The 21,885-nt window shown below is 38.6% G+C and overlaps 1 protein-coding gene across 3 annotated transcripts in view; it reads left to right on the top strand.

Moving 5' to 3' along the window:
* The window catches only part of TM2D1 (TM2 domain containing 1), a 40,850-nt gene extending 22,262 nt beyond the window's left edge, over nucleotides 1–18,588 (top strand). Inside the window, exons 5-8 of one of the 3 annotated variants that reach the window (XR_004440598.1) lie at nucleotides 3,181–3,254; nucleotides 4,698–4,822; nucleotides 15,797–15,926; nucleotides 18,281–18,588. Coding sequence is in view for 1 of the 3 variants with exons in the window: in XM_033225087.1 (XP_033080978.1) it covers nucleotides 3,181–3,254; nucleotides 15,797–15,907 (185 nt within the window). In the remaining 2 variants the exon portion in view is untranslated. Of the gene's footprint in view, nucleotides 1–3,180; nucleotides 3,255–4,697; nucleotides 4,823–15,796; nucleotides 16,078–16,393 lie in introns of all 3 variants that reach the window. The other 2 variants (XR_004440597.1, XM_033225087.1) reach the window with 2 other exon arrangements.
* Nucleotides 18,589–21,885: the final 3,297 nt, after the last annotated feature.

The raw sequence follows: 21,885 nt of genomic DNA, 5'->3' as shown, positions 1-21,885 counted from the left end.
GGAAAAGAAGGAAAGAAAGAAAGAAAAGAAAGAAACTCCTGGAGTAACACATTTAAACTTACCAGATCAGTGTTAAAAAAAAACTTGAAGGTTTAATCATTACAGTGACTTACAGCATATCTTACTCCAAACGTGTGATGTTAACTATGGTCTATCTATTTCTACAAATTTAAGGCAAAGGATGATTTTAGTAATGAAGTTTCCAATAGTGCCATCTTAACCTTGTTTTAGGTTTTATATTTTCATAAAATATAAAAATACTTTATGAACACAGATAGGAAGGGCAATAAGAATTAAGCGAGGTAAGATACATTTGATAAATGTTAGCCCAGCAACAACTTTTGTTGTCACTATTTCTGCTACTACAGTTATTATAATCAAAACCTTCATTCATCCCTGAGAGGTATGAGAAAAAAAATAAAAATAAAAATAAAAAAAAGAAATTTAGGCCAGATGTGATGACTTGTAATCCAAGCATTTTGGGATACCAAGGCAGGAGGATCACTTTATCCCAGGAGTTCAAGACTAGCCTGGGCAACATAGTGAGACCCTGTCCCTACAAAAAATTTTAAAAAGTAGCCGAGCATAGTGGATTATGGGTTAGAGAAAGGGTGGCATGCTGCTTCAGACAGGCATGTTAGGGAAGACTTCTCTAAAGAAGTGGCCTAAAAGGAAGAACAATCTTGAAAATGGCAGAATAAAAGCCAAAGCCCTGATGTGATTACCTATTCTTCATGGATTAGCAGTTAAAGATATAACGTTAGCGGGACCATACTTAATATTCTCTCTCTCTTTTTTTTTTTTTTTTTGAGACAAGGTCTCCCTTTGTTGCCCAGGCTGGAGTCCGGTGGTGCAGTCTCAGCTCACTGCAACCTTTGTCTCCCAGGTTCAAGCGATTCTCCTGCCTCAGCCTCCTGGGTGGCTGGGATCACAGACGTATGCCACCATGCCTGGATAATTTTTGTATTTTTAGTAGAGACAGGGTTTCACCATGTTGGCCAGGCTGGTCTTGAACTCCTGACCTCAGGGGATCCACCTGCCTCAGCCTCCCAAAGTGCTGGGATTATAGGCATGAGCCACTGCGCCTGGCCAGTATTCTTTTTTATAAACAAATTGAAGAAAGAAAAACTATGACATTCTCAAATTTATACTAACATGCTATGTGAAGAAGAATACATTTCGGAAATAGAAAATACACTGAGTGGATAAAATCTCAGCAGACAATTTTCTTTGGGCTACTATAGTACCATGCAACTAATGAAAAAACGAAGGGAGTTATTATTAAGGTAATGGATGGAATGATGGGAGTGTTTGGGAAGCAGAAATATGAGAATATTTATTAATTTAAACAAATATTGAGCATTTACTATGTGCCAGGCAATGTCGTTGGCACTAAGGACACAGAAGTAAAGAAAACAGATAAAAGGCCCTGCCCTAATGGGGCTTCTATGCAACAGATAGTAATCAAAGATAAAATGTTAGGTAAGTAAATGTTTTGAGGAAAGCGAAAAGCAAAATTTTTAGTTATTTCTGTATTTTAATAGTTATTAACTTATTGCCACCATGTTATTTCTGTACTTACAACATTATTCTGCTATATGTGGGGGAAGAAGTCATCTAATGTCCCAACATAGTTCAATCTTATTTGTGTATTCTCAGGTTGTGGGAGGTGATCTCATCCTCACAGGATTTTTAGCTGGCATCTATTTGTAGTTGATATATGGAACTACATTTTCACAAAGAGTCTTGTCTTATACCCTTTTTATATCTCATATGAGATGTCTTGTAAGAAACTCAAGTTTAAATTCATAAGAGATTAATCATCCCACCCACAGGCCACCCCAATCCGCCTCTTACAATTGTTTTTGGGTTATATTGTTGTAGATGTCCCATATTAGATACTCTGTTATCATCTATTTTAGCATCTGAGCTCTTGGGTTGGGACCAAGGACAAAGCCATATATAGTGATCAGCACAGAATTGTTGATTTTCACTGGAGAGCTAATAAACAGGAGATCCTTAAGGAAAGAAATATGTAAGATAAATTAAAGGTAATTAGATTGCTAATAAAATTTTACAATTTTACAACAAGAGCAGTGTTTTTTCCTGATTTTTTTTTTTTTGGCATCACAATTTATATATTTTAACTCTCCAAATGTATAGTGAATTTTGGGTCACATAATGTATGAAGTCTAAATAAGTAATTAAGGATTTTAGGACTAAAAGATGTTTTGTAACTGATGTACTGAGATTTAAAGATTATTTCCTTAGGCCTTTTCTCTTAGAAATTTTGTTAGATTATATTGAGGTTTTTTTTCAGTTACTAATATTTATTTGTTAAGGGAACTAATACATTATTTTTTGGCATTTCTATGTAGAGGGTTCCTTTAAACTCTTCTCATTTTCAGATGAAGATTTGATTTTTTTTTTTTTTTTTTTTTTTTGAGACGGAGTCTCGCTCTGTCGCCCAGGCTGGAGTGCAGTGGCCGGATCTCAGCTCACTGCAAGCTCCGCCTCCCGGGTTTACGCCATTCTCTCGCCTCAGCCTCCCGAGTAGCTGGGACTACAGGCGCCCGCCATCTCGCCCGGCTAATTTTTTTTTTTTTTTTTTTTTTTTTTTTTTTGAGACGGAGTCTTGCTCTGTCGCCCGGGCTGGAGTGCAGTGGCCGGATCTCAGCTCACTGCAAGCTCTGCCTCCTGGGTTTACGCCATTCTCCTGCCTCAGCCTCCCGAGTAGCTGGGACTACAGGCGCCAGCCACCTCGCCCGGCTAGTTTTTGTATTTTTAGTAGAGACGGGGTTTCAGCGTATTAGCCAGGATGGTCTCGATCTCCTGACCTCGTGATCCGCCCGTCTCGGCCTCCCAAAGTGCTGGGATTACAGGCTTGAGCCACCGCGCCCGTAATTTTTTGTATATTTTAGTAGAGACGGGGTTTCACCGTGTTAGCCAGGATGGTCTCGATCTCCTGACCTCATGATCCGCCCGTCTCGGCCTCCCAAAGTGCTGGGATTACAGGCTTGAGCCACCGCGCCCGGCCTTGATTTTTTAAAGTGTTACTTTTATGTTCTTGATATAAAGAGCATTATGTATATGTAAAATAATGGTTTATTGGAAAATGGAACAGTTTGTTAATATTTAGAAGACTTTCCAGATTATAAATGACTTTACCTTCTTTTCTAGGTTTGTTAAAGTTTTGCACTGTAGGATTTTGTGGAATTGGGAGCCTAATTGATTTCATTCTTATTTCAATGCAGGTAAGTTTCTCAATCTAGAATGTCAACTACTTTTACATTCAAAATTGAGTTCTGTGATCTCCTGTTATACTTAAAATGATTAGTATACAAGGAAGCAGGTATGAATGGTTGTTTTCATTTGTCTTCATGTACTAGTGCTCTACCAGTTAGTAGTTCTCAAAGACATAAGAAGTTCATTTAAAAAGATTCCATGCTCAAATATGATTTGTAAATGTGAGTTCAACTGAGTTAAAGAAGTTTCTTTACTGAATAACTTCTCAAAAGCTTTTTAATATATGTTGTCTCCAAGAGGGATTGTGGTTGTTTTTCAGAGCGTTTCTTTTCCTCATAGTTACTGTCACCTTGTCCATTACCATAAAAGCATTGATAGGATTCTGTTATACATATGGACATTGTGGAGGCAGAGACAAGATTTTCTTTTGCACTGGACAGGCCCTCTATACTAGTATTGTGTTGTTTGCAAATTACAGAAACTGAAATCCAGCTAGCTTAAGCTAAAAAGGAAAAAAAAAGGGGGGGGGGCGTTCTTTAGAAAATCTGAGAATGTAGACCAGATATGTATAAACAAATGATACGCATGTTTGGGGCTCTCCTGATAACTTATCTTGCTTTTCTCCTTAGCCTCATTTTCTCCTGCTGCAGTGAGGCTGGGGGCAGGCATGGTTTGTGAAATGCTGTCCATAACATTTGAAAGTGCCACCAGATGTTTTCTGTTAAATTATGTAGAACTGATTGTGGTTAACTCATGAGGATTCTTAGAGAAAGAGATGAATTTTTCACAACAAATGTTGACAAACAGCATTTCAACAAGCATTTATGGAGCACCTAACATCTTCAGCAAGTGTGTCAGTGTGCATTTAGAGCATCATCTGTTTTGCTCTGCTTTCCCATATAGTATTTCCACTCTTCAATTCTGTCTGCTTGATGTTATCATTATGCTTTAAAAGAAAGTCACAATCTAGGAGATTGGGATACCATACTGTGAGGAGGAGGCAGCATATGGACCAATAAGATACCAGAATTAAACAAGGAAAATATTTGGTTTTAAAGTTGGAATTTTCCTGTCTGTACTCGTAAACATATGCCTAACCAAATATCCTGCCTTCTCTGACTGTGGGACAGGCATGCAGGCATGAAGAGGCTAAGGTACGTGTGCACATATGCTTAGAAATGAGTTTCTCACTTTCAGTGAGGATCCAAGGAATTTAATGTATTATTGGGATTCTTTGAGTTAAGATACCCAGAGTTCAAAGTGTCTTTGAAACCGAACCATTTAGTTAATATTTTCATGCTAGGTTCTTTCTTTGGTGATATTATTGCATTGTAGCTTTAGTTATATCAAATTATAGAACTATAGAACTAATTTGATTCAGCCACTGCTTTCTGATTCATTTATACCTGAACTTTTTACAATAAATACTTTTTTTTTTTTCTTTGAGACAGGGTCTCACTCTGTCGTACAGGCTGGAGTGCAGTGGCGTGATCTGAGATCACTGGCAACCTCTGTCTTTGCCTCCTGGGCTTAAGTGATCCTTCCACCTCAGCCTCCCAAGTAACTGAGACTACAGGTGTGCACCACCATACCTGGCTAATTTTTGTATATTCTGAAGAGATAAGGTTTTGCCATGCTGCCCAGGCTGGTCTCCTGAGCTCAAGCAATCTGCCCACCTCAGCCTTCCAAAGGGCTATTTGTAAAAATAGCATGAGCAACTGCACCTGGCCTCTAGTTATTTAACTTAAAGATCATCTGGGATTAGGAGTTTATCACATTAAGAAATAGAGTGTGTAAACATCTGCAGTAAATTTCCCTAAATAAGACATTTTCACAGGTATGATTAGTTTAGACTGCTTTCAAATCGAGGGAGATTATAATAAATCCATTTCAAGCATAGCCAAATAAGATGGGTAGCCTTATTCTTCATGTCATTTAACATATTTCACATTTGATGTTGACATCATCAGTTTTAGAGGAGCATTCCTGGGCTCAAGTGATCCTCTCATCTCAGCCTCCCAAAGTGTTGGGATTACAGGCATGAGCCATTGTGCATGGCCCTGGCTCTTTTTTAAATTTTTCTTTCCTTCCCCATTCTCTCCATGACTGACTGACTGACTGACTGACTTCCTTCCTTCCTTCCTTCCTTCCTTCCTTCCTTCCTTTCTTTCTTTCTTTCCTTTCTTTCTCTCTCTGCCTCCCTCCCTCCCTCCCTCTCTCTCTCTCTCTCTCTTTCTTTCTTTCTTTTTTCTTTCTTTCTTTCTTTCTTGCCGTTCTTGTCTTTCTGTCTTTCCATCTTTCTTTCTTTCTTTTTTGCCATTAAATATTATTTCCCAGTGAGTAGCAATGTGTTTCTGTTGGACTGTGATCCCATAAATGTATCGGGCATGGATTCAAGACCTATAAAAAATACCATACTTTGTTTCACAGTGTTTATAACAAAAATTGAAGAGTCTAGTTATAGTTTGTCTTTGAACAGAAACAATACAAAGTGTAATGCCCATATTGTTAAAGTAAGCTTTACATGTTGCTGTATTTACTGAAAATACTTTTATGAGTTTGTCTATGTGTTATTAAACTTTGGAAGTTCTATTTTTTGTTCCTAAAAATATACAGATAATATGAATGATGATGCATGGCATGAAATAATACATAGAATACAGTCAAGAAAATCTAAATCAGTGATACATGTGTAGCATACCATCCTTCAGCTGTGGGTAACTATTGTTTATAACTACTACATATATATAGTTATTCATAAGGTAGTTTTGAGGATTTAAAGACACTCATTCTTTTATGCCATATATATATAATATGGCATATAATATATAAATATTATATATTTATAAATATATAAATATATATAATATGCCATATAATATATATATATATATTTTTTGAGATGGTGTCTTCATCGCCCAGGCTGGAGTGCAGTGGCTCGATCTCGGCTCACTGCAACCTCCGCTTCCCAGGTTCAAGCGATTCTCCTGCCTCAGCCTCCCAAGTAGCTGGGATTACAGGCACACACCACTACGCCTGGCTAATTTTATATTTTTAGTAGAGACGGGGTTTCTCCATTGGTCAGACTGGTCTCGAACTCCTGACCTCAGGTGATCCACCCACCTTGGCCTCCCAAAGTGCTGGGATTACAGGTGTGAGTCACTGCCCCCAGCCTCCTTATATTTTTATACATGTCATGAAGGATACATTAGACAATACAAGGTTTTTATCAGAAAAATGAGAATTTTTTTTGATTGTATTTAAACCTCTTTCCTCATTCATGCAATCTGGGCTTTTCTTTTTTTTTTTGAGATGGAGTTTTGCTCTTGTCGTCCAGGATGGAGTACAGTGGTGCGATCTCGGCCCACTGCAACCTCTGCCTCCCAGGTTCAAGCGATTCTCCTGCCTCAGTCTCCCAAGTAGCTGGGATTATAGGCACGTACCACTATGCCCAGCTAATTTTGTATTTTTAGTAGAGATAGGGTTTCACCATGTTGGTCAGGCTGGTCTTGAACTCCTGACCTCATGTGATCTGCCTGCCTTGGCCTCCCAAAGTTCTGGGATTACAAGTGTGAGCCATCATGCCTGACCTGGGCATTTTAAATTATACCAAAATCACTGATGTATATTCTGCAAAACAAAAGGAAAAGAAAGTCTCCTATGTTAAGTGGAGGCAAACAGCCACAAATCAGAAAGATGAGGATGTGTGGAGGGAAAATGGAAATAAGTGTTATAATGTAGAAAGTTATTGGAAGTATGCTGGGTTCTTTCTTTGTCACAGTTTTTTAAAGATTCTGTTCATCATGGAAGAAATTGCTTTTCATTCCTATTAATATAACAGAGTGGATTTCCTTAAAGGACCAGTAACCATATAAGCAGCAGAAATTCAAAAAAGTAGCATAATGTCTGAAACATTTATGAATTTTATAAATACATTTAACAGACTGGTAAAGTATGCTTCATGAATTTGATATTTATTATATGCCACTCTAATACTGTATATACTGCTTTGTATTAGTTTTTAACTTTTAAACAATGGATTTGACTTTTCACTCATAAATTTTTTGAGGAAAAATGACTTTTATTAATCTCCTATAGTACCAGTAGTATGTTAAACAGAGTATGCCCTCAAAAATTTTTGCTGATTTGGAACTGTATGCAGTATGCCTTATACAAAGTGTGGCTTTGTGCCGAGTACAAGCAAGATGAGATGCTGAAATGGTAGTTTTTAAAAAAGTAATTGTTTTCCTGTAGAACCTGTTTTAGTTCATTTGCAGCTATAACAAAACACTTTAGACTGTATTATTTCTTTTTTTTTTTGAGACTGAGTCTCGCCCTATTGCCCAGGCTGGAGTACAATCGTGCAATCATGGCGCAATCTTGGCTCACTGCAATCTTTGCCTCCCAGGCTCAAGCGATTCTCATGCCTCAGGCTCCTGAGTAGCTGGCATTATAGGTGCTTACCACCACGCCTGGCTAATTTTTGTATTTTTAGTAGAGATGGGGTTTCATCATGTTGGCCAGGCTGGTCTTGAACTCCTGACTTCAAATGATCCACCCACCTTGGCCTCCCAAACTGCTGGGATTACAAGCATTAGCCACTGTGTGTGGCCTAGACTAGATTATTTCTAAATAATGGAAAATTATTTCTTATGGTTCTGGAGGCTGGGAAGTCCAGTATCAGGGCACCAGCAGTTTCAGTGTCTGGTAAGGGCTGTCTGCTTCATGGATGGTGCCTTCTATATGTGCCCACATGGTGTAAAGGATAAGGTCATTAATCCCATTAATGAATGGTGGAGCCCTAATGACTTAATAACTTTCCAAAGGCCCTGCCTCTTAGTATGAACACATTTGGGGTTAGACTTCAACATAGGAATTTTACAGGGACACAAACATTCAAAACATAATAGGGCTAAATTCCTAAATTTCACAGTGTCACTTGAGAGGTAATGAATAAAAATGAGAGTTGATGTGATAAACTATAAATTATGCTGTCATTGGAAATTGGTTTAGTGAGCACCAACTTAGGTATAATAACATGGGGTCCTTGCCCTAGAGGAACCTATGATCTTTTCCAAGAATAGTCTGATAATAGATTCCATTTATTTTTAGAAACAAAATATTTCCAGATAAGTGCCTATAATCTCAGAATTTGGGAGGCCTACGTGGGAGGATCACTGGAGCCCAGGAGTTTGAGACCAGCCTGGGCAACACAGTGAGACTCTTTACCCACAAAAATTTTTTTAAAAATTTGCTAGGTGTGGTGGTGCATGCCTGTAGTTCCAGCTACTCAGGAGGCTGAGGGTGGAGGATCACTTGAGCCTGAGAGATCGATCAAGGTTCCAGAGTGAACTGTGATTGTAGTTCTACACTCTAGCCAAAGCAACAGAGTGCTTTTGCCTAAGCAAAAAAATAATAATAATAATAAAATAAAATATTTCCTTGGGGACTGTAGGCCTAATAAACACTTTCCTTAATTTTTATCTTTTTAAAAATCTTTACATTTTACAAACATTTTTAAAAGCCTAAGCTTTTCAGTTTAGACCAAAATATGGCCAAGGCTATGGAATCACCTCTGTGTGAGCCAGTTTGTTTGGTCAAAGACATAGCCTATCCCTTTTTGATCAAAAGAAGGACTAACAGCATAATTGCCATAATCTACTACCAATGCTGGAAAAGCTGGTATACTTGATAGTTTGCTAGATGTAGGACAATAATATATAAAAACAGAGGACTTTTTTTTTTTTTTGAGATGGAGTCTCACTCTGTTGCCCAGTCTGGAGTGCGGTGGCACAATCTCAGCTCACTGCAACCTCTGCCTCACGGGTTCAAGCAATTCTATTGCCTCAGCCTCCTGAGTAGCTGGGATTACAGGCATGCGCAACCGTGCCCAGCTAATTTTTAGTAGAGACGGGGTTTCACCATGTTAGCCAGGCTGGTCTCAAACTCCTGACCTCAGGTGATCTGCCTGGCTCGGCCTCCCATGGTGCTGGGATTACAGTTGTGAGCCACTGCAGCCAGCCACAGAGGAGTGTGTGTTGTTTTTTTTTTTTTTGGGCGGAGGGGTAGGGAGACAGAGTGTCGCTCTGTTGCCCAGGCTGGAGTGCAGTGGCACGATCTTGGCTCACTGCGACCTCCGCCTCCTGGGTTCAAGTGATTCTCGTGCCTCAGCCTCCTGAGTAGCTGGGACTACAGGCATGCGCCACTGCACCCATTGAATTTTTGTATTTTTAGTAAAGACGGGATTTCACCATGTTGGCCAGGATGGTCTTGATCTCTTGACCTCGTTACCCCCCTGCCTCGGCCTCCCAAAGTGCTGAGATTACAGGCGTGAGCCACTGTGCCTGGCCACAGAGGACATTTTATAGATACCAAATCCTTCAAATAGCTCCCTGTGTCATTATTTAACCTTGGTGTGATTTATTGGGAAAATAAATTGAAAAACCGAAGTGACGATAATTTTCGTAACTTTTACTCTGTCATGTGACCTTAATTAGGTAGATTTCACTTAGTTCACTTACCTTGTGGGTAGATTTTTTTTTAGTGCCTTTAAGAGGATTTTCAAAACAAAGAATATCTTAAACTGGTTCTGAGACAAATCCCAAAGCTGTGTTTTCCTCAAGATGTAAATGGTGACTCTTATTCATTTCTTAAAGAATAGTGTTTATATTGGTCATTTATGATTAATACTAAGAATTCTTTAAATCAAATGAAGTCAGGTGTTCTGAATGCATAAATTCTGGCACTGTGTAGGAATTTTGATAATTAAAATGTGACTAATCAGATGGTTTTAATAGCATCATCTTAAAATTAATCACACACAGAAGTGAAATATGGATACAAAAATGTAGTCTGACTTTTAAGAAAGTATTAGTTATTTGGGGGAGTTGGGATGGATACAGGTTGCATTATCCTTTACTTGCAGAATCATTTGACTTTTATCACCAGATTGGTAGGTTTGCAGGAGCTGATCTGATCTTGCTGATGTTATTGTTGGCATTCTTTGTACGGAGGAACTCAGAAGTCTTTTAGATGGAGAAAGCGTAGATTGATATAAATGCTCTTTTTTTTTCTTTCACTTCTTAATTCATTCATTACGTTTGAAATTTATAAAATATTTGAGTTACCTAAGAAGCATGACTTCACTGACAGTGCTGTTAAATGAGGGGTCATATCAATTGCTAAAGTTGAGGTGATAAAGTACTTACTGGTAACCACATTTTTTTCCCTTTATTCATAGTAGAATGCCACCTAAGTATATACCAACAAATTACATTTTACACCAACAAAATCAAAAGTTTATAAATTGCAAACATTAATACTATAACATTAATAAGTACAAATAAGATAATAGCTTTTTGTACAGTAAAATATATATAACATAAACATTGCCACTTTAATCTTTAAGTGTACAGTTCAGTGGCATTAATTATGTTCAGAATATTTTACAACTGTCACCACTATTTCTAAAACTTTTTCATCACTCCGAAAATACTGTACCCCTTAAGTAATAGCTTCCTTCCCCTTCTCTTCCCACCTTCTGGTAACCTCTGTTATACTTTTTGTCTTTTTGAATTTGCCTGTTCTAAATTTTTGTTTTTACAAATAGAGACAGGATCTCACTTTGTTCCCTAGGCTGGTCTCAAACTCCTGGGCTCAAGCTATCCTCCTGCCTCGGCCTCCCTAAGTGCTGGGATTACGGACATGAGACACTGTGCCCAGCCAGCTTCAGGATATTTCTTAGCAGAGAAATAAACTCATAATTTTAGGTTTCATATTCTGTTGTCTATGAACAAATGGACATGGACATATTTACTGAGTAAAAAAATTCCCAGTATTGGGATATTTTACTTTATTTTTTTAGAGACAGGGTCTTGCTCTGTTGCCCAGGCTGGAGTGCAGTGGCATGATCATAGCTCATTGCAACCTCAAATTCCTGGGTTCAAACAATCTTCCTGCCTCAACCTCCCATCCAGTATGGGATATTTTAAAAGATATGTAATTTTATAATTAATAATACAATAATATACTCATAATGAAATATGTTAGAATTGGCACATTATACATGTGTATGTGTGCTTAAAACAGGTTTTATTATTTATTTATTTTTTCTTTGAGATAGAGCCTCACTCTGTTGCCCAGGTTGGAGTGGAGTGGTATGATATCAGCTCACTGAAACCTCTGCCTCCTGGGTTCAAGTAATTCTCATGCCTCAGCCTCCCTAGTAGTAGCTGGGATTACAGGTGTGCACCACAATGCCCAACTAATTCTTGTTTTTTTTTTTTTTTTTTTTTTTTGTAGATACTGGGTTTTGCCACGTTGGCCAGACTGGTCTTGAACTCCTGGCCTCAAGCAGTCCTCCCGCCTTGGCCTCCCAAAGTGCTGGGATTACAGGCATGAGCGACTACACCCTATCTTAGGCTTTATTTTATTTTATTTTTTTAATTTGGCAAGGGAATATGGATCTAAATAGTTGAAATCTTTATAGCTGATCTTTTTTTTTTTTTTTAAAGTAAATAAAACAGTTTCTTGTGTGACCAGATAGTTCATAGAAAAGTGTGTTGATGATACTTTGTAGTGGCTTAAGCAGAGGTCTTTGTATCTAAATCTTGTAGTCACAGAAGACATTAAAACTTTAAAAATACTGTACCAATCAGCTTATTCTATTCTTCATTATAATCAGTAAGAAAAATTGAGATCCAGGAAGGAATAAACTATTTGATCCTGCAGCTAGTTATAGACAGAGACAGCTTTCTCTTCCAAGTTTTCCTTTCAGTTTAGTGCTTTACCACACTGACTTAATGTGGTTATTTAAATAGGGTTGCGTTCTGTCACCCAGGCTGGAGTGCAGTGGTGTGATCATAGCTCACTGCAACCTTGAACTCTTGGGCTCAGGCAATCCTCCTACCTTAGCCTCTCGAGTAGCTGAGACTACAAGTGCACTCCATGGCACCTGGCTAATATTTTGTTTTCATTTTTTTTTTTGTAGAGGCAAATTTCTTGCTTTTTTGCCCACACTGGTCTCAAACTTCTGGCTTCAAGCAGTCTTCCTGCCTTGGCCTCCCAGAGTGTGGGGATTACAGTTAATTTTTATGTAAATTCATAAAAAAGTGTCAAGCCAAATCAATTTAATCTTTAATAAGTAAGTCAATGTGCATAACAGCACCTGACATGGTGTGTGGCACATACGTGCTTTGTAAGTACTGCTTGAATATTAACATGTAGTTCACTAGAATAAGTTCCCTGTTGGCAGAGATGGTATTTTATTCACTGTGTATAATGTCTAGCATAGAACCTGGAATATCATAGGAATTAAATATTTGTTGAATAGTTTTAAGATCAAATTTATTTTTAAAATGAGGAATGCTTTATAGCAGTGTCCTTCGATTTTAAAAACAAAGTCCATACTCTCCATATATTTTTAAATTGACATTTAAGTTTTCTATCATAAGTTTAAATAGTTGCAAAGGATATAACTTCTAGTCTGCAAATATTTACATATTTAAATAAAAGTGTTACATCAATTTTGAAATGTCTCCAACAGGCCGGGCGCGGTGGCTCAAGCCTGTAATCCCAGCACTTTGGGAGGCCGAGACGGGCGGATCACGAGGTCAGGAGATCGAGACCATCCTGGCTAACACGGTGAAACCCCGTCTCTACTAAAAAATACAAAAATCTAGCCGGGCGAGGTGGCGGGCGCCTGTAGTCCCAGCTACTCCGGAGGCTGAGGCAGGAGAATGGCGGGAACCCGGGAGGCGGAGCTTGCAGTGAGCTGAGATCCGGCCACTGCACTCCAGCCTGGGCGACAGAGCGAGACTCCGTCTCAAAAAAAAAAAAAAAAAAAAAGAAATGTCTCCAACATAATATAAATATAGGATTTTAAATATCACCTACTTTAAAAAGATGTGCGTGAACTCTTCACTAACCATTATAATTTTTACATTGCTTTTTTTCTTCCTTTATTTTTATTCCTCTTCTACAGAATTTTATCCTAATATAATACATTTTTATGTTTTTTTTTTTTTTTGAGACGGAGTCTTGCTCTGCCACCCAGGCTGGAGTGCAGTGGCCGGATCTCAGCTCACTGCAAGCTCCGCCTCCCGGGTTTATGCCATTCTCCTGCCTCAGCCTCCCGAGTAGCTGGGACTACAGGCGCCAGCCACCTCGCCTGGCTAGCTTTTTTGTATTTTTTAGTAGAGACGGGGTTTCACCGTGTTAGCCAGGATGGTCTCGAACTCCTGACCTCGTGATCCGCCCGTCTCGGCCTCCCAAAGTGCTGGGATTACAGGCTTGAGCCACCGCGCCCGGCACATTTTTATGTTTAAAAGCTTTCTACTAGGCTGGGCGCGTTGGCTCATGCCCTAATCCCAGCACTTTGGGAGGCCAAAGCAGGCAGATCAGTTGATGTTCTTAACCATTATCCTAGTACTGGGAGTTTGAGACCAGCCTGTTCAATATAGTGAAACCCTGTCTCTACAAAAAAAATACAAAAACAAAATTAGCTGGGCATGATGGTGCACACCTGAGGTCCCAGCTACTTGGGAGGCTGAGGTGAGAGGATCGCTAGAGCCCAGGATGGGGAGGTTGTAGTGAGTCAAGATCATGCCACAGCACTCCAGCCTGGGTGACTTGAGACCCTGTATCAAAAAAAAAAAAAAAAAAAAATGAAAGAGAGAAATCTTTCTACTAATCATCTTATTCATTAAAATTAAAATATTTAAAAATTTTCTGAGATTTTTTTTGGATTGTCATTATAATAATGATACACAGTTGATCAAAACAGCATAAACATGTTGCAAATCATTTTTAAGCAAAAAGATGTAAAATGTTATTGGAAATGCATCTTTGGAACAGATACGGCAGAATGTATTTTTGGACCTTTGAGTAAAGGATCGTTCCCTAAATCCAATATTTTGAGTTATCCCTTTGTTTGGCACTTCAGAGGCTTTTTTTTTTTTTTTTTAATTTTTTTTTTTTTTTATTATACTTTAAGTTCTAGGGTACACATGCATAACGTGCAGGTTTGTTACATATGTATACTTGTGCCATGTTGGTGTGCTGCACCCATCAACTCGTCAGCACCCATCAATTCATCATTTACATCAGGTATAACTCCCAATGCAATCCCTCCCCCCTCCCCCCTTCCCATGATAGGCCCCGGTGTGTGATGTTCCCCTTCCCGAGTCCAAGTGTTCTCATTGTTCAGTTCCCACCTAAGAGTGAGAACATGTGGTGTTTGGTTTTCTGTTCTTGTGATAGTTTGCTAAGAATGATGGTTTCCAGCTGCATCCACGTCCCTACAAAGGACGCAAACTCATCCTTTTTTATGGCTGCATAGTATTCCGTGGTGTATATGTGCCACATTTTCTTAATCCAGTCTGTCACAGATGGACATTTGGGTTGATTCCAAGTCTTTGCTATTGTGAATAGTGCCGCAATAAACATACGTGTGCATGTGTCTTTATAGCAGCATGATTTATAATCCTTTGGGTATATACCCAGTAATGGGATGGCTGGGTCATATGGTACATCTAGTTCTAGATCCTTGAGGAATCACCATACTGTTTTCCATAATGGTTGAACTAGTTTACAATCCCACCGGCACTTCAGAGGCTTTCACACCTCAGGGGAATAGTACATCATAAGACTCGGGGTATCCTGGATTGGTAGGTATGCTTTACTATTAACAAGTGGGAGAAATGACCACAGTGAGGAGAAGTGGGAAGGGAAACTGACAGGATGCTTCCACTGTAGCATGGTATCAGGCAGATTTGTTTTACAAAGAATATTTAGGGAATTAAGATCTCAAGATTGAGTTCCCCTCTGGGCCCACATACACCTTGTTAAATCTTTGTCCACCTTTAAGGCTACAGTTTGAAGATTGCTACCTTAGAGGATAATTTATAGAGATTATGTTAACTAGATTGTCACATATGTGATTAAGTGGACAAGATGATTGTAGTGAACGTGTGTTGTTTTTCCTACCTCTTCCTTTTCCGTTTCAGGTGGTTCTGGCAGGACTGTCAATGATACTACCTCATCTCCCACAGGCGGCCTGGCCTGGCCTGGCCAGTCATTAAATCTATTCCCATGGATATAGTAGGTTTGTCCACAATAGGCATATAAACCAAGCAGATCAGTAAAAGTCTTTCCCTGGAATTGGTATATAAACATTGGGGAAGAAAATTTCACTTTCTTTATTAGGAGCTGCTGAGCTGGGAATATGTGACTCTCGAGCTATTTGCAATTAGTTAGAGTGCCACTCTGCAGAATGAAGACAAGCAGAGCTAAGCAAGGAGGCAGGGAAGCCAAGGGCCTCGGGGAGCACAGAATTCAGTCCTTGGTGCCTGCAGCTTTTCTTTTGATCCTTTGAGCTATCCCAGTATTCTTTTCAGCTACATGAGCCACTAAATTACCTGTTTTTGCTTAGGTTAGAGCTGGATTTCTGTCACTTCTGAAATACTTTTATTAACAACTGAGAAAAGTAGACTCAAAGTGTTGTGAAATATCTTCTATAAAATGAATAATTTTGAAATTTTGTCTCTTTTAGATTGTTGGACCTTCAGATGGAAGTAGTTACATCATAGATTACTATGGAACCAGACTTACAAGACTGAGTATTACTAATGAAACATATAGAAAAACGCAATTATATCCATAAATATTTTTTAAAAGAAACAGTAAGTGATATATATATAATATCTTATAGTAGTATGTTATTCATATAAAATTATGAGAATTTTAGGACCATAGAAAATTTTAAGAGACCATATTAACCTCTCAGGTCCCCCTATGCCTGAAGCATCTTCTATCCTTTGAAAAGCATTTTAGGCCGGGCGCGGTGGCTCAAGCCTGTAATCCCAGCACTTTGGGAGGCCGAGACGGGCGGATCACGAGGTCAGGAGATTGAGACCATCCTGGCTAACATGGTGAAACCCCATCTCTACTAAAAAATACAAAAAACTAGCCGGGCGTGGTGGCGGGCGCCTGTAGTCCCAGCTACTCGGGAGGCTGAGGCAGGAGAATGGCGTAAACCCAGGAGGCGGAGCTTGCAGTGAGCTGAGATCCGGCCACTGCACTCCAGCCTGGGTGGCAGAGCGAGACTCCGTCTCAAAAAAAAAAAAAAAAAAAAAGAAAAGCATTTTAGTCCACACTCATGGCTCCTATGGTTCCCACTTCAGACTCTTTGCAGTGCATATGGTTAAAGGAGAAAGTTCACAAAAAAGTAACATCAAAGCAAAAAGGCATTTATTATATGATGGTTATGATGAAAGTATGTGCTGTAAATACTTAAATATAGCAGATATTTCTGCTGCCCATCCCTCTAAGGGTCAGTATAATCTTTAACTTCCTTCTTTGGTTCTCCTTCCCTGAAACTGAAAATAGATAACTGATAAGAGTCCAAAGCCTGAATTCCCTGTAAGTCCTTCTTCTAACCTGAAGTTTGGCTCTGCCCATAAGAATTATTAATTGGCCTCAGCTTTATTCTTTTTTTTTGGAGACTGTGTCTTGCTCTGCCACCCAGGCTGGATTGCAGTGGCTCGATCTCGGCTCACTGCAACGTCTGCCTCCCAGGTTCAAGCGATTCTCATGCCTCAGCCTCCCCAGTAGCTGGGACTACAGGCACACACCACCATGCCCGGGTAACTTGTATTTTTAGTAGAGACAGGGTTTTGCCATTTTAGTCAGGCTAGTCTCGAACTGTTCAGGTGATCCACCTGCCTCGGCCTCCCAAAGTGCTGGGATTATAGGCTTGAGCCACTGTGCCTGGCTGGCCTCAGCTTTAAATAAGTGATAAATCTGCTGAAGTCAGAGATACCATCCTTTTTCCTGGTTCAACTCTGGTTTTCTAGAGCTCTGCTACTACAAGGCTTTTAAAATCTCAATTACCATACATTAGTCTATTCTAACAATCTTCCAATAATGCAAATTTTACTCAGGATTTTGGTAGAATATCAGGAAAACCATTTCCTGGTATAATTATTCTCTGTAATAGAGAAATCCTATATATCATGTAAGGTGAAGGGTAGCTTTTATGTAATAGTTCACTTTGAACTGTCTAGCAGCTGTCTAGCAGCTTTCATAGACACAGACAGGCAGAGAGAAAGACAGGGTAGATGTCTTAACCATTATCCTAGTTCTGGGTTTTCAGTCAACTCTGTCTCAAAGACTGCTTCTAAAGGCCAGGAAGAGAATAGACATTTGTTTTCTGTCTTGTAGAACGGAAACAGGATATGAAGTATACTTTTGCCCTTTAGGTAGATTTTTTCTTTTCTAACAGTAAAATTATGGATATGCCTTGTAGTTATTGTCATGGGATTGAACAGTGACACACCCTCAAGATGTAAGGAATTTATTCAACTGATTGTCCAAAAGGTTTTCGAAATCTTATAAACTATAAGTAATTGAGCCTTAAAATTAAAATAAAGCTTAGAGATCCATCTACATCTTCTTAACCAGGAAAAAAAATCGAGAGCTAAGGAAATTGAGACTAAGACACATAACTGATTAGTGCAAAAGTGAAACTAGAACCTAGGTCTTCCATACATTCTGTTACATGGTTGTTCTCTTTCTCCCATCCTACCCCAGCTCCAGTCAACTGTATCATTTTGTATTAGGCATTTTTGGTTTGGAAATTGTTTCTCCTGTCTTATGAGAAGGATTATGTAGTTTCATGTAACTATTATTATTCATACTGTAAATTGTGTCTCTTTCAAAAGTAGATTGTTTCTAACCCATAGTGTGTAAAAATTAAGCAAATGTAATTTTAAGAGGAATCTCATTATTTGTAGCCTATTATGTAAACATTTAGGTGGGATTCCAGAGTCAGATTTGAAACTTAAAACCTGAAGGGCCCATTAGTAAGGCCAATATCTGCATTATCACTCATGTAATCTCTGCATTATACAGAAGTGCTCCAAGAGTGAGAAAAAAATATATTGAGCAAATGAAATGTTAAAATGTACATCTGCAATAACCTCATTGGACTATTAAAAAATACTGTGTTTTAACATATTTCTTTTTTCTGTTTTAGGATTTGAGCCTCCTTGATTTTAATAGAGAACTTCTAGTGTCTAGATTTAAAGATTTCTGTTTTTCATTCATATACCATTTTATGAGTTCAGTATAATTTTTTGTGGTTTTGTTTTGTTGATTTAGTTAAAAGTATATTATTTTGAGATTTATTTAATAGGACTTCCTTTGAGAGCTGTATAATAGTGTTTCTCAGGCTTCTGTCTCTGTGAGAGATAGCTTATTACTCTGATACTCTTTAATCTTTTACAAAGGCAAGTTGCCACTTGTCATTTTGTTTCTGAAAAATAAAAGTATAACTTATTCACATTGTTAGTGCTTTGTTATTGAGAAAATCTTCTTAAATGTTGAATGTAGCTGTCTTACCCATTTTGATCCTTCAAAGCAGTTAATCTGTGGTGTGAACAAATACCATTTATATTGCCTGGGGCTTCAGTCCTGTGTATGACACCCACCTGTTTTTCTGCAGCTTTCAGATCTGTCTTTGCCTTGGTATCCAGGGAGCTAAAGATCATTAGGGAGTCTGTGAAACCTTGAGGCAACATATACACTTCTGGCATTGATTCAGGCCTCTGAAGTGTGAACTCTTTCCTTTTTTGCTTTGGGAGTGCTACACTAGCTTTTGGAAGACCAGATGCTGACTCATCTAGCTCACTGCAGTTATATTTGAAGCTGGATGGACAAGGTGGGAGCACCAAACAGATGATTAATGTCTTCCATCTGTGAGCAGCAGCGGGCAGATGCCAGCACAGGTGCCTTAAGTGATGTACCAGTGTCTGAAAAAAGCAGCACCTGTATGTTAGCACTGGTTTTTCTTTCCATGTTTAGAGGGGTTTTGAGAAGATGGAAATACATGAAATGTTACATCCCAGAATACTATCCCACTTTTTCTTTAGGAACAGGCATACCAATTTCAAAATTACTAGTGTCAGTGCTCCTCAAGAGTAAAAACCATAATTTTTTTGTCACATTTTCCTCAAAAGTGGACAGTATAGTATAATTAGCTTCATCATATGTAAATCATTCAGTAGTAGCTTCTCAAGTTGGTGGGAGATTATTAAATATTAATATATGAAATGAATTTGGTTGCCCCCCAATGTACACCAGGAACATCTCTTCGATTTGTTCAAAGAGACTTTTGAACAAGTTTGCTTGTCCACCAAGTGGGAGGCCTGATCTATATGGGGGAATGCAGGAGTGAACAAAATCCCCGCCCTTTAGAAGCTTACATTCTCTTGTGACTTACTGTTTCACCGTGATATTTTTGGTCACAGTTAAACTGGTTGGTAGATACCATTTTCTAGTGTCCCTGAGTTCCTTTAGGTTGCAGACAGTGCTTTGTAGTTTACTTCAGTATCATCTAAGCCCAGACTAAGTCATGTTTCCACAGTCAGATTAGTTCAACTATATAAGAAATACCTACTCGGGAGGCTGAAGCAGAAGAATCACTTGAACCCTCCAGGCGGAGGTTGCAGTGAGCCGAGATTGTGCCACTGCACCCAAGCCTGCGTGACAGAGCAAGACTCTGTCTCAAAAAAAAAAAAAAAAGAAAAGAAAAGAAAAAGAAATACCTGCAGTCAAATTTTGAAAAGTAATCTTGATCCTTGCATAATAGCTACAGTCATTAGCTTGGCCAGGCAGTAAGTCTGTTTCAAAGCAGGTGATGCTAAAAAGTATTTATTCAAATAAGCTATACTCTTAAAGGGTTGTTGAGGAAGTATGGAAACAAAGTCCCTTCATAATACATTATTAAGCCTTTAGACTTTATTTTCACTTTAGTTTCCTAAATTTACATGACAAGAACACTTGTAGTTTGCCTAATTCTGTTGCCTAATATGTAATTCTTTAACAGATTTTTTAATAAACTCGTGAATGCATTTAAATTCTTTGTCAACTTTTTTTCTTTCACTGAGCACTATTATGACAATTTGTTAGTAGTATGTATGAATATGAATTATATGTTAAACCCTCTGTGTCCGATGTTTTATATGTTAACCCTGGTTTTAGATCAGTGACCAAAATTGTGAGATGGATTAGCTCAGTCATCCTTTATTACTGCTAAGCCTTTTAAGGCAGAATGGGAAGGATTCTTTCAATCCTGTAGAAACGTTTAGTACCTTGTAGCAGTGATGTACAAATGATACTGCTTTTGCCTAAAGGATTAGTATAATTTCCAGAAGTACCTATGTACCCAGAAATATTCCTTACTTCAAAGATTCTGTTTTGTCTATGGCCAGCATTTGTTCATGGAACTGCTAAGAGTATAAAAGAAATAGTGGTTTGGGTTTTTTTTTTTTTTTTTGGCCAATGGAGTTTCATTCTTGTTGCCCAGGCTGGCGTGCAATGGCACAATCCTGACTCAATGCAACCTCCATTCTCCCCGGTTCAAACGATTCTCCTGCCTCAGCCTCCCAAGTAGCTGGGATTATAGACACGTGCCACCACACCCCACTAATTTTTGTATCTTAGATGGGAGTTCACCATGTTGGCCAGGCTGGTCTTGAACTCCTGGCCTGAAGCAATCCTCCCGCCTTGGCCTCTCAAAGTGTTGGGATTACAGGCATGAGCCGCCACACCCCACCTGATAGATACATTTGAAAGGAAAAGGTAGGTTGCCATATTAGAGGTCTGGCATCCAAGCAGCATGGAATGATAAGAAAAGTATAGACATTTTCTGAGTCCTGAGTTTGCATTCTGTTTCTCGTCACTTATTCTGTGACTGAGCACGCAACCATTCTTAATCCCTCATATAAATAGAGGAAGTCACACGTGTCAGGTAATGTTGAACGATTAAATGGCAGATACTAATTGTGTATTGAACACATTTTAAAAGAATGGGATAATGGCCTCAAGTACTGGTGAGGTGTGTCTGGAACTTGCAAGAGGTTCTGCACGCTGGGCTATATATAGCATGGTTGTTTCTAAAATAAAATGCCAGTGGGCTCAAAAATCTCTTTGACAAAAGGAGGGTAAGACACTTCGTTTGGACATTGTTTACCTGTTTTTCATATCTCCATTATCTTTATCCATATCTGCAGTTACTGGATGTAATATGGGCCAAAAAAGACCTCCTACAAGGTCTTTTTTAAATCAAGAATTAGTCTTACTGGCACCTTCACTCCTTTAAGATTCTATGTAAGAAAAAGTGGAAATGTTACAGATTTTGTTTTTGTTGCTTTTTCATCTAAAGTTCACTGGAGATATTTAATAAGTTTTAAAATGTTGCTGTGAGGCAGCTGATCAGCCTACTTTCAGCCTAAATTATGGTTAATTGCACGCAATCACTATGCATACAACAGAGTGTTGCTTTTAACCTGTCAATGTTATCAGAATATGCCATGCATGTGGAGATTACAACTTGAAAAATGATCAAGGTTAGAGCTATTTGGGCTGCATATGCCAAAGAAAAACGTTTTACCAGAATAGACTAAAGTGTGGTGTTTGGAACTTTTTATCATGTGAGGTAATTTTGTATTTAAGATGCTATGATTATGAAGGCTCAAGATCCTATCTTTGATTTTTAGAAAAACTTCAAAATTCGACTAATTCTGAATAGATTATGTAATTCACCTATTATTGCAATATGAGAAACATTAAGGAGAATGG

The sequence above is a fragment of the Trachypithecus francoisi genome, unplaced genomic scaffold (genome assembly GCF_009764315.1).
Source record: "Trachypithecus francoisi isolate TF-2019V2 unplaced genomic scaffold, Tfra_2.0 Lachesis_group12, whole genome shotgun sequence".
In the NCBI taxonomy this organism is placed as follows: domain Eukaryota; kingdom Metazoa; phylum Chordata; class Mammalia; order Primates; family Cercopithecidae; genus Trachypithecus; species Trachypithecus francoisi.
Note: the sequence above shows the minus strand (reverse complement) of the source record. Positions and strands in the feature narration are given on the sequence as shown.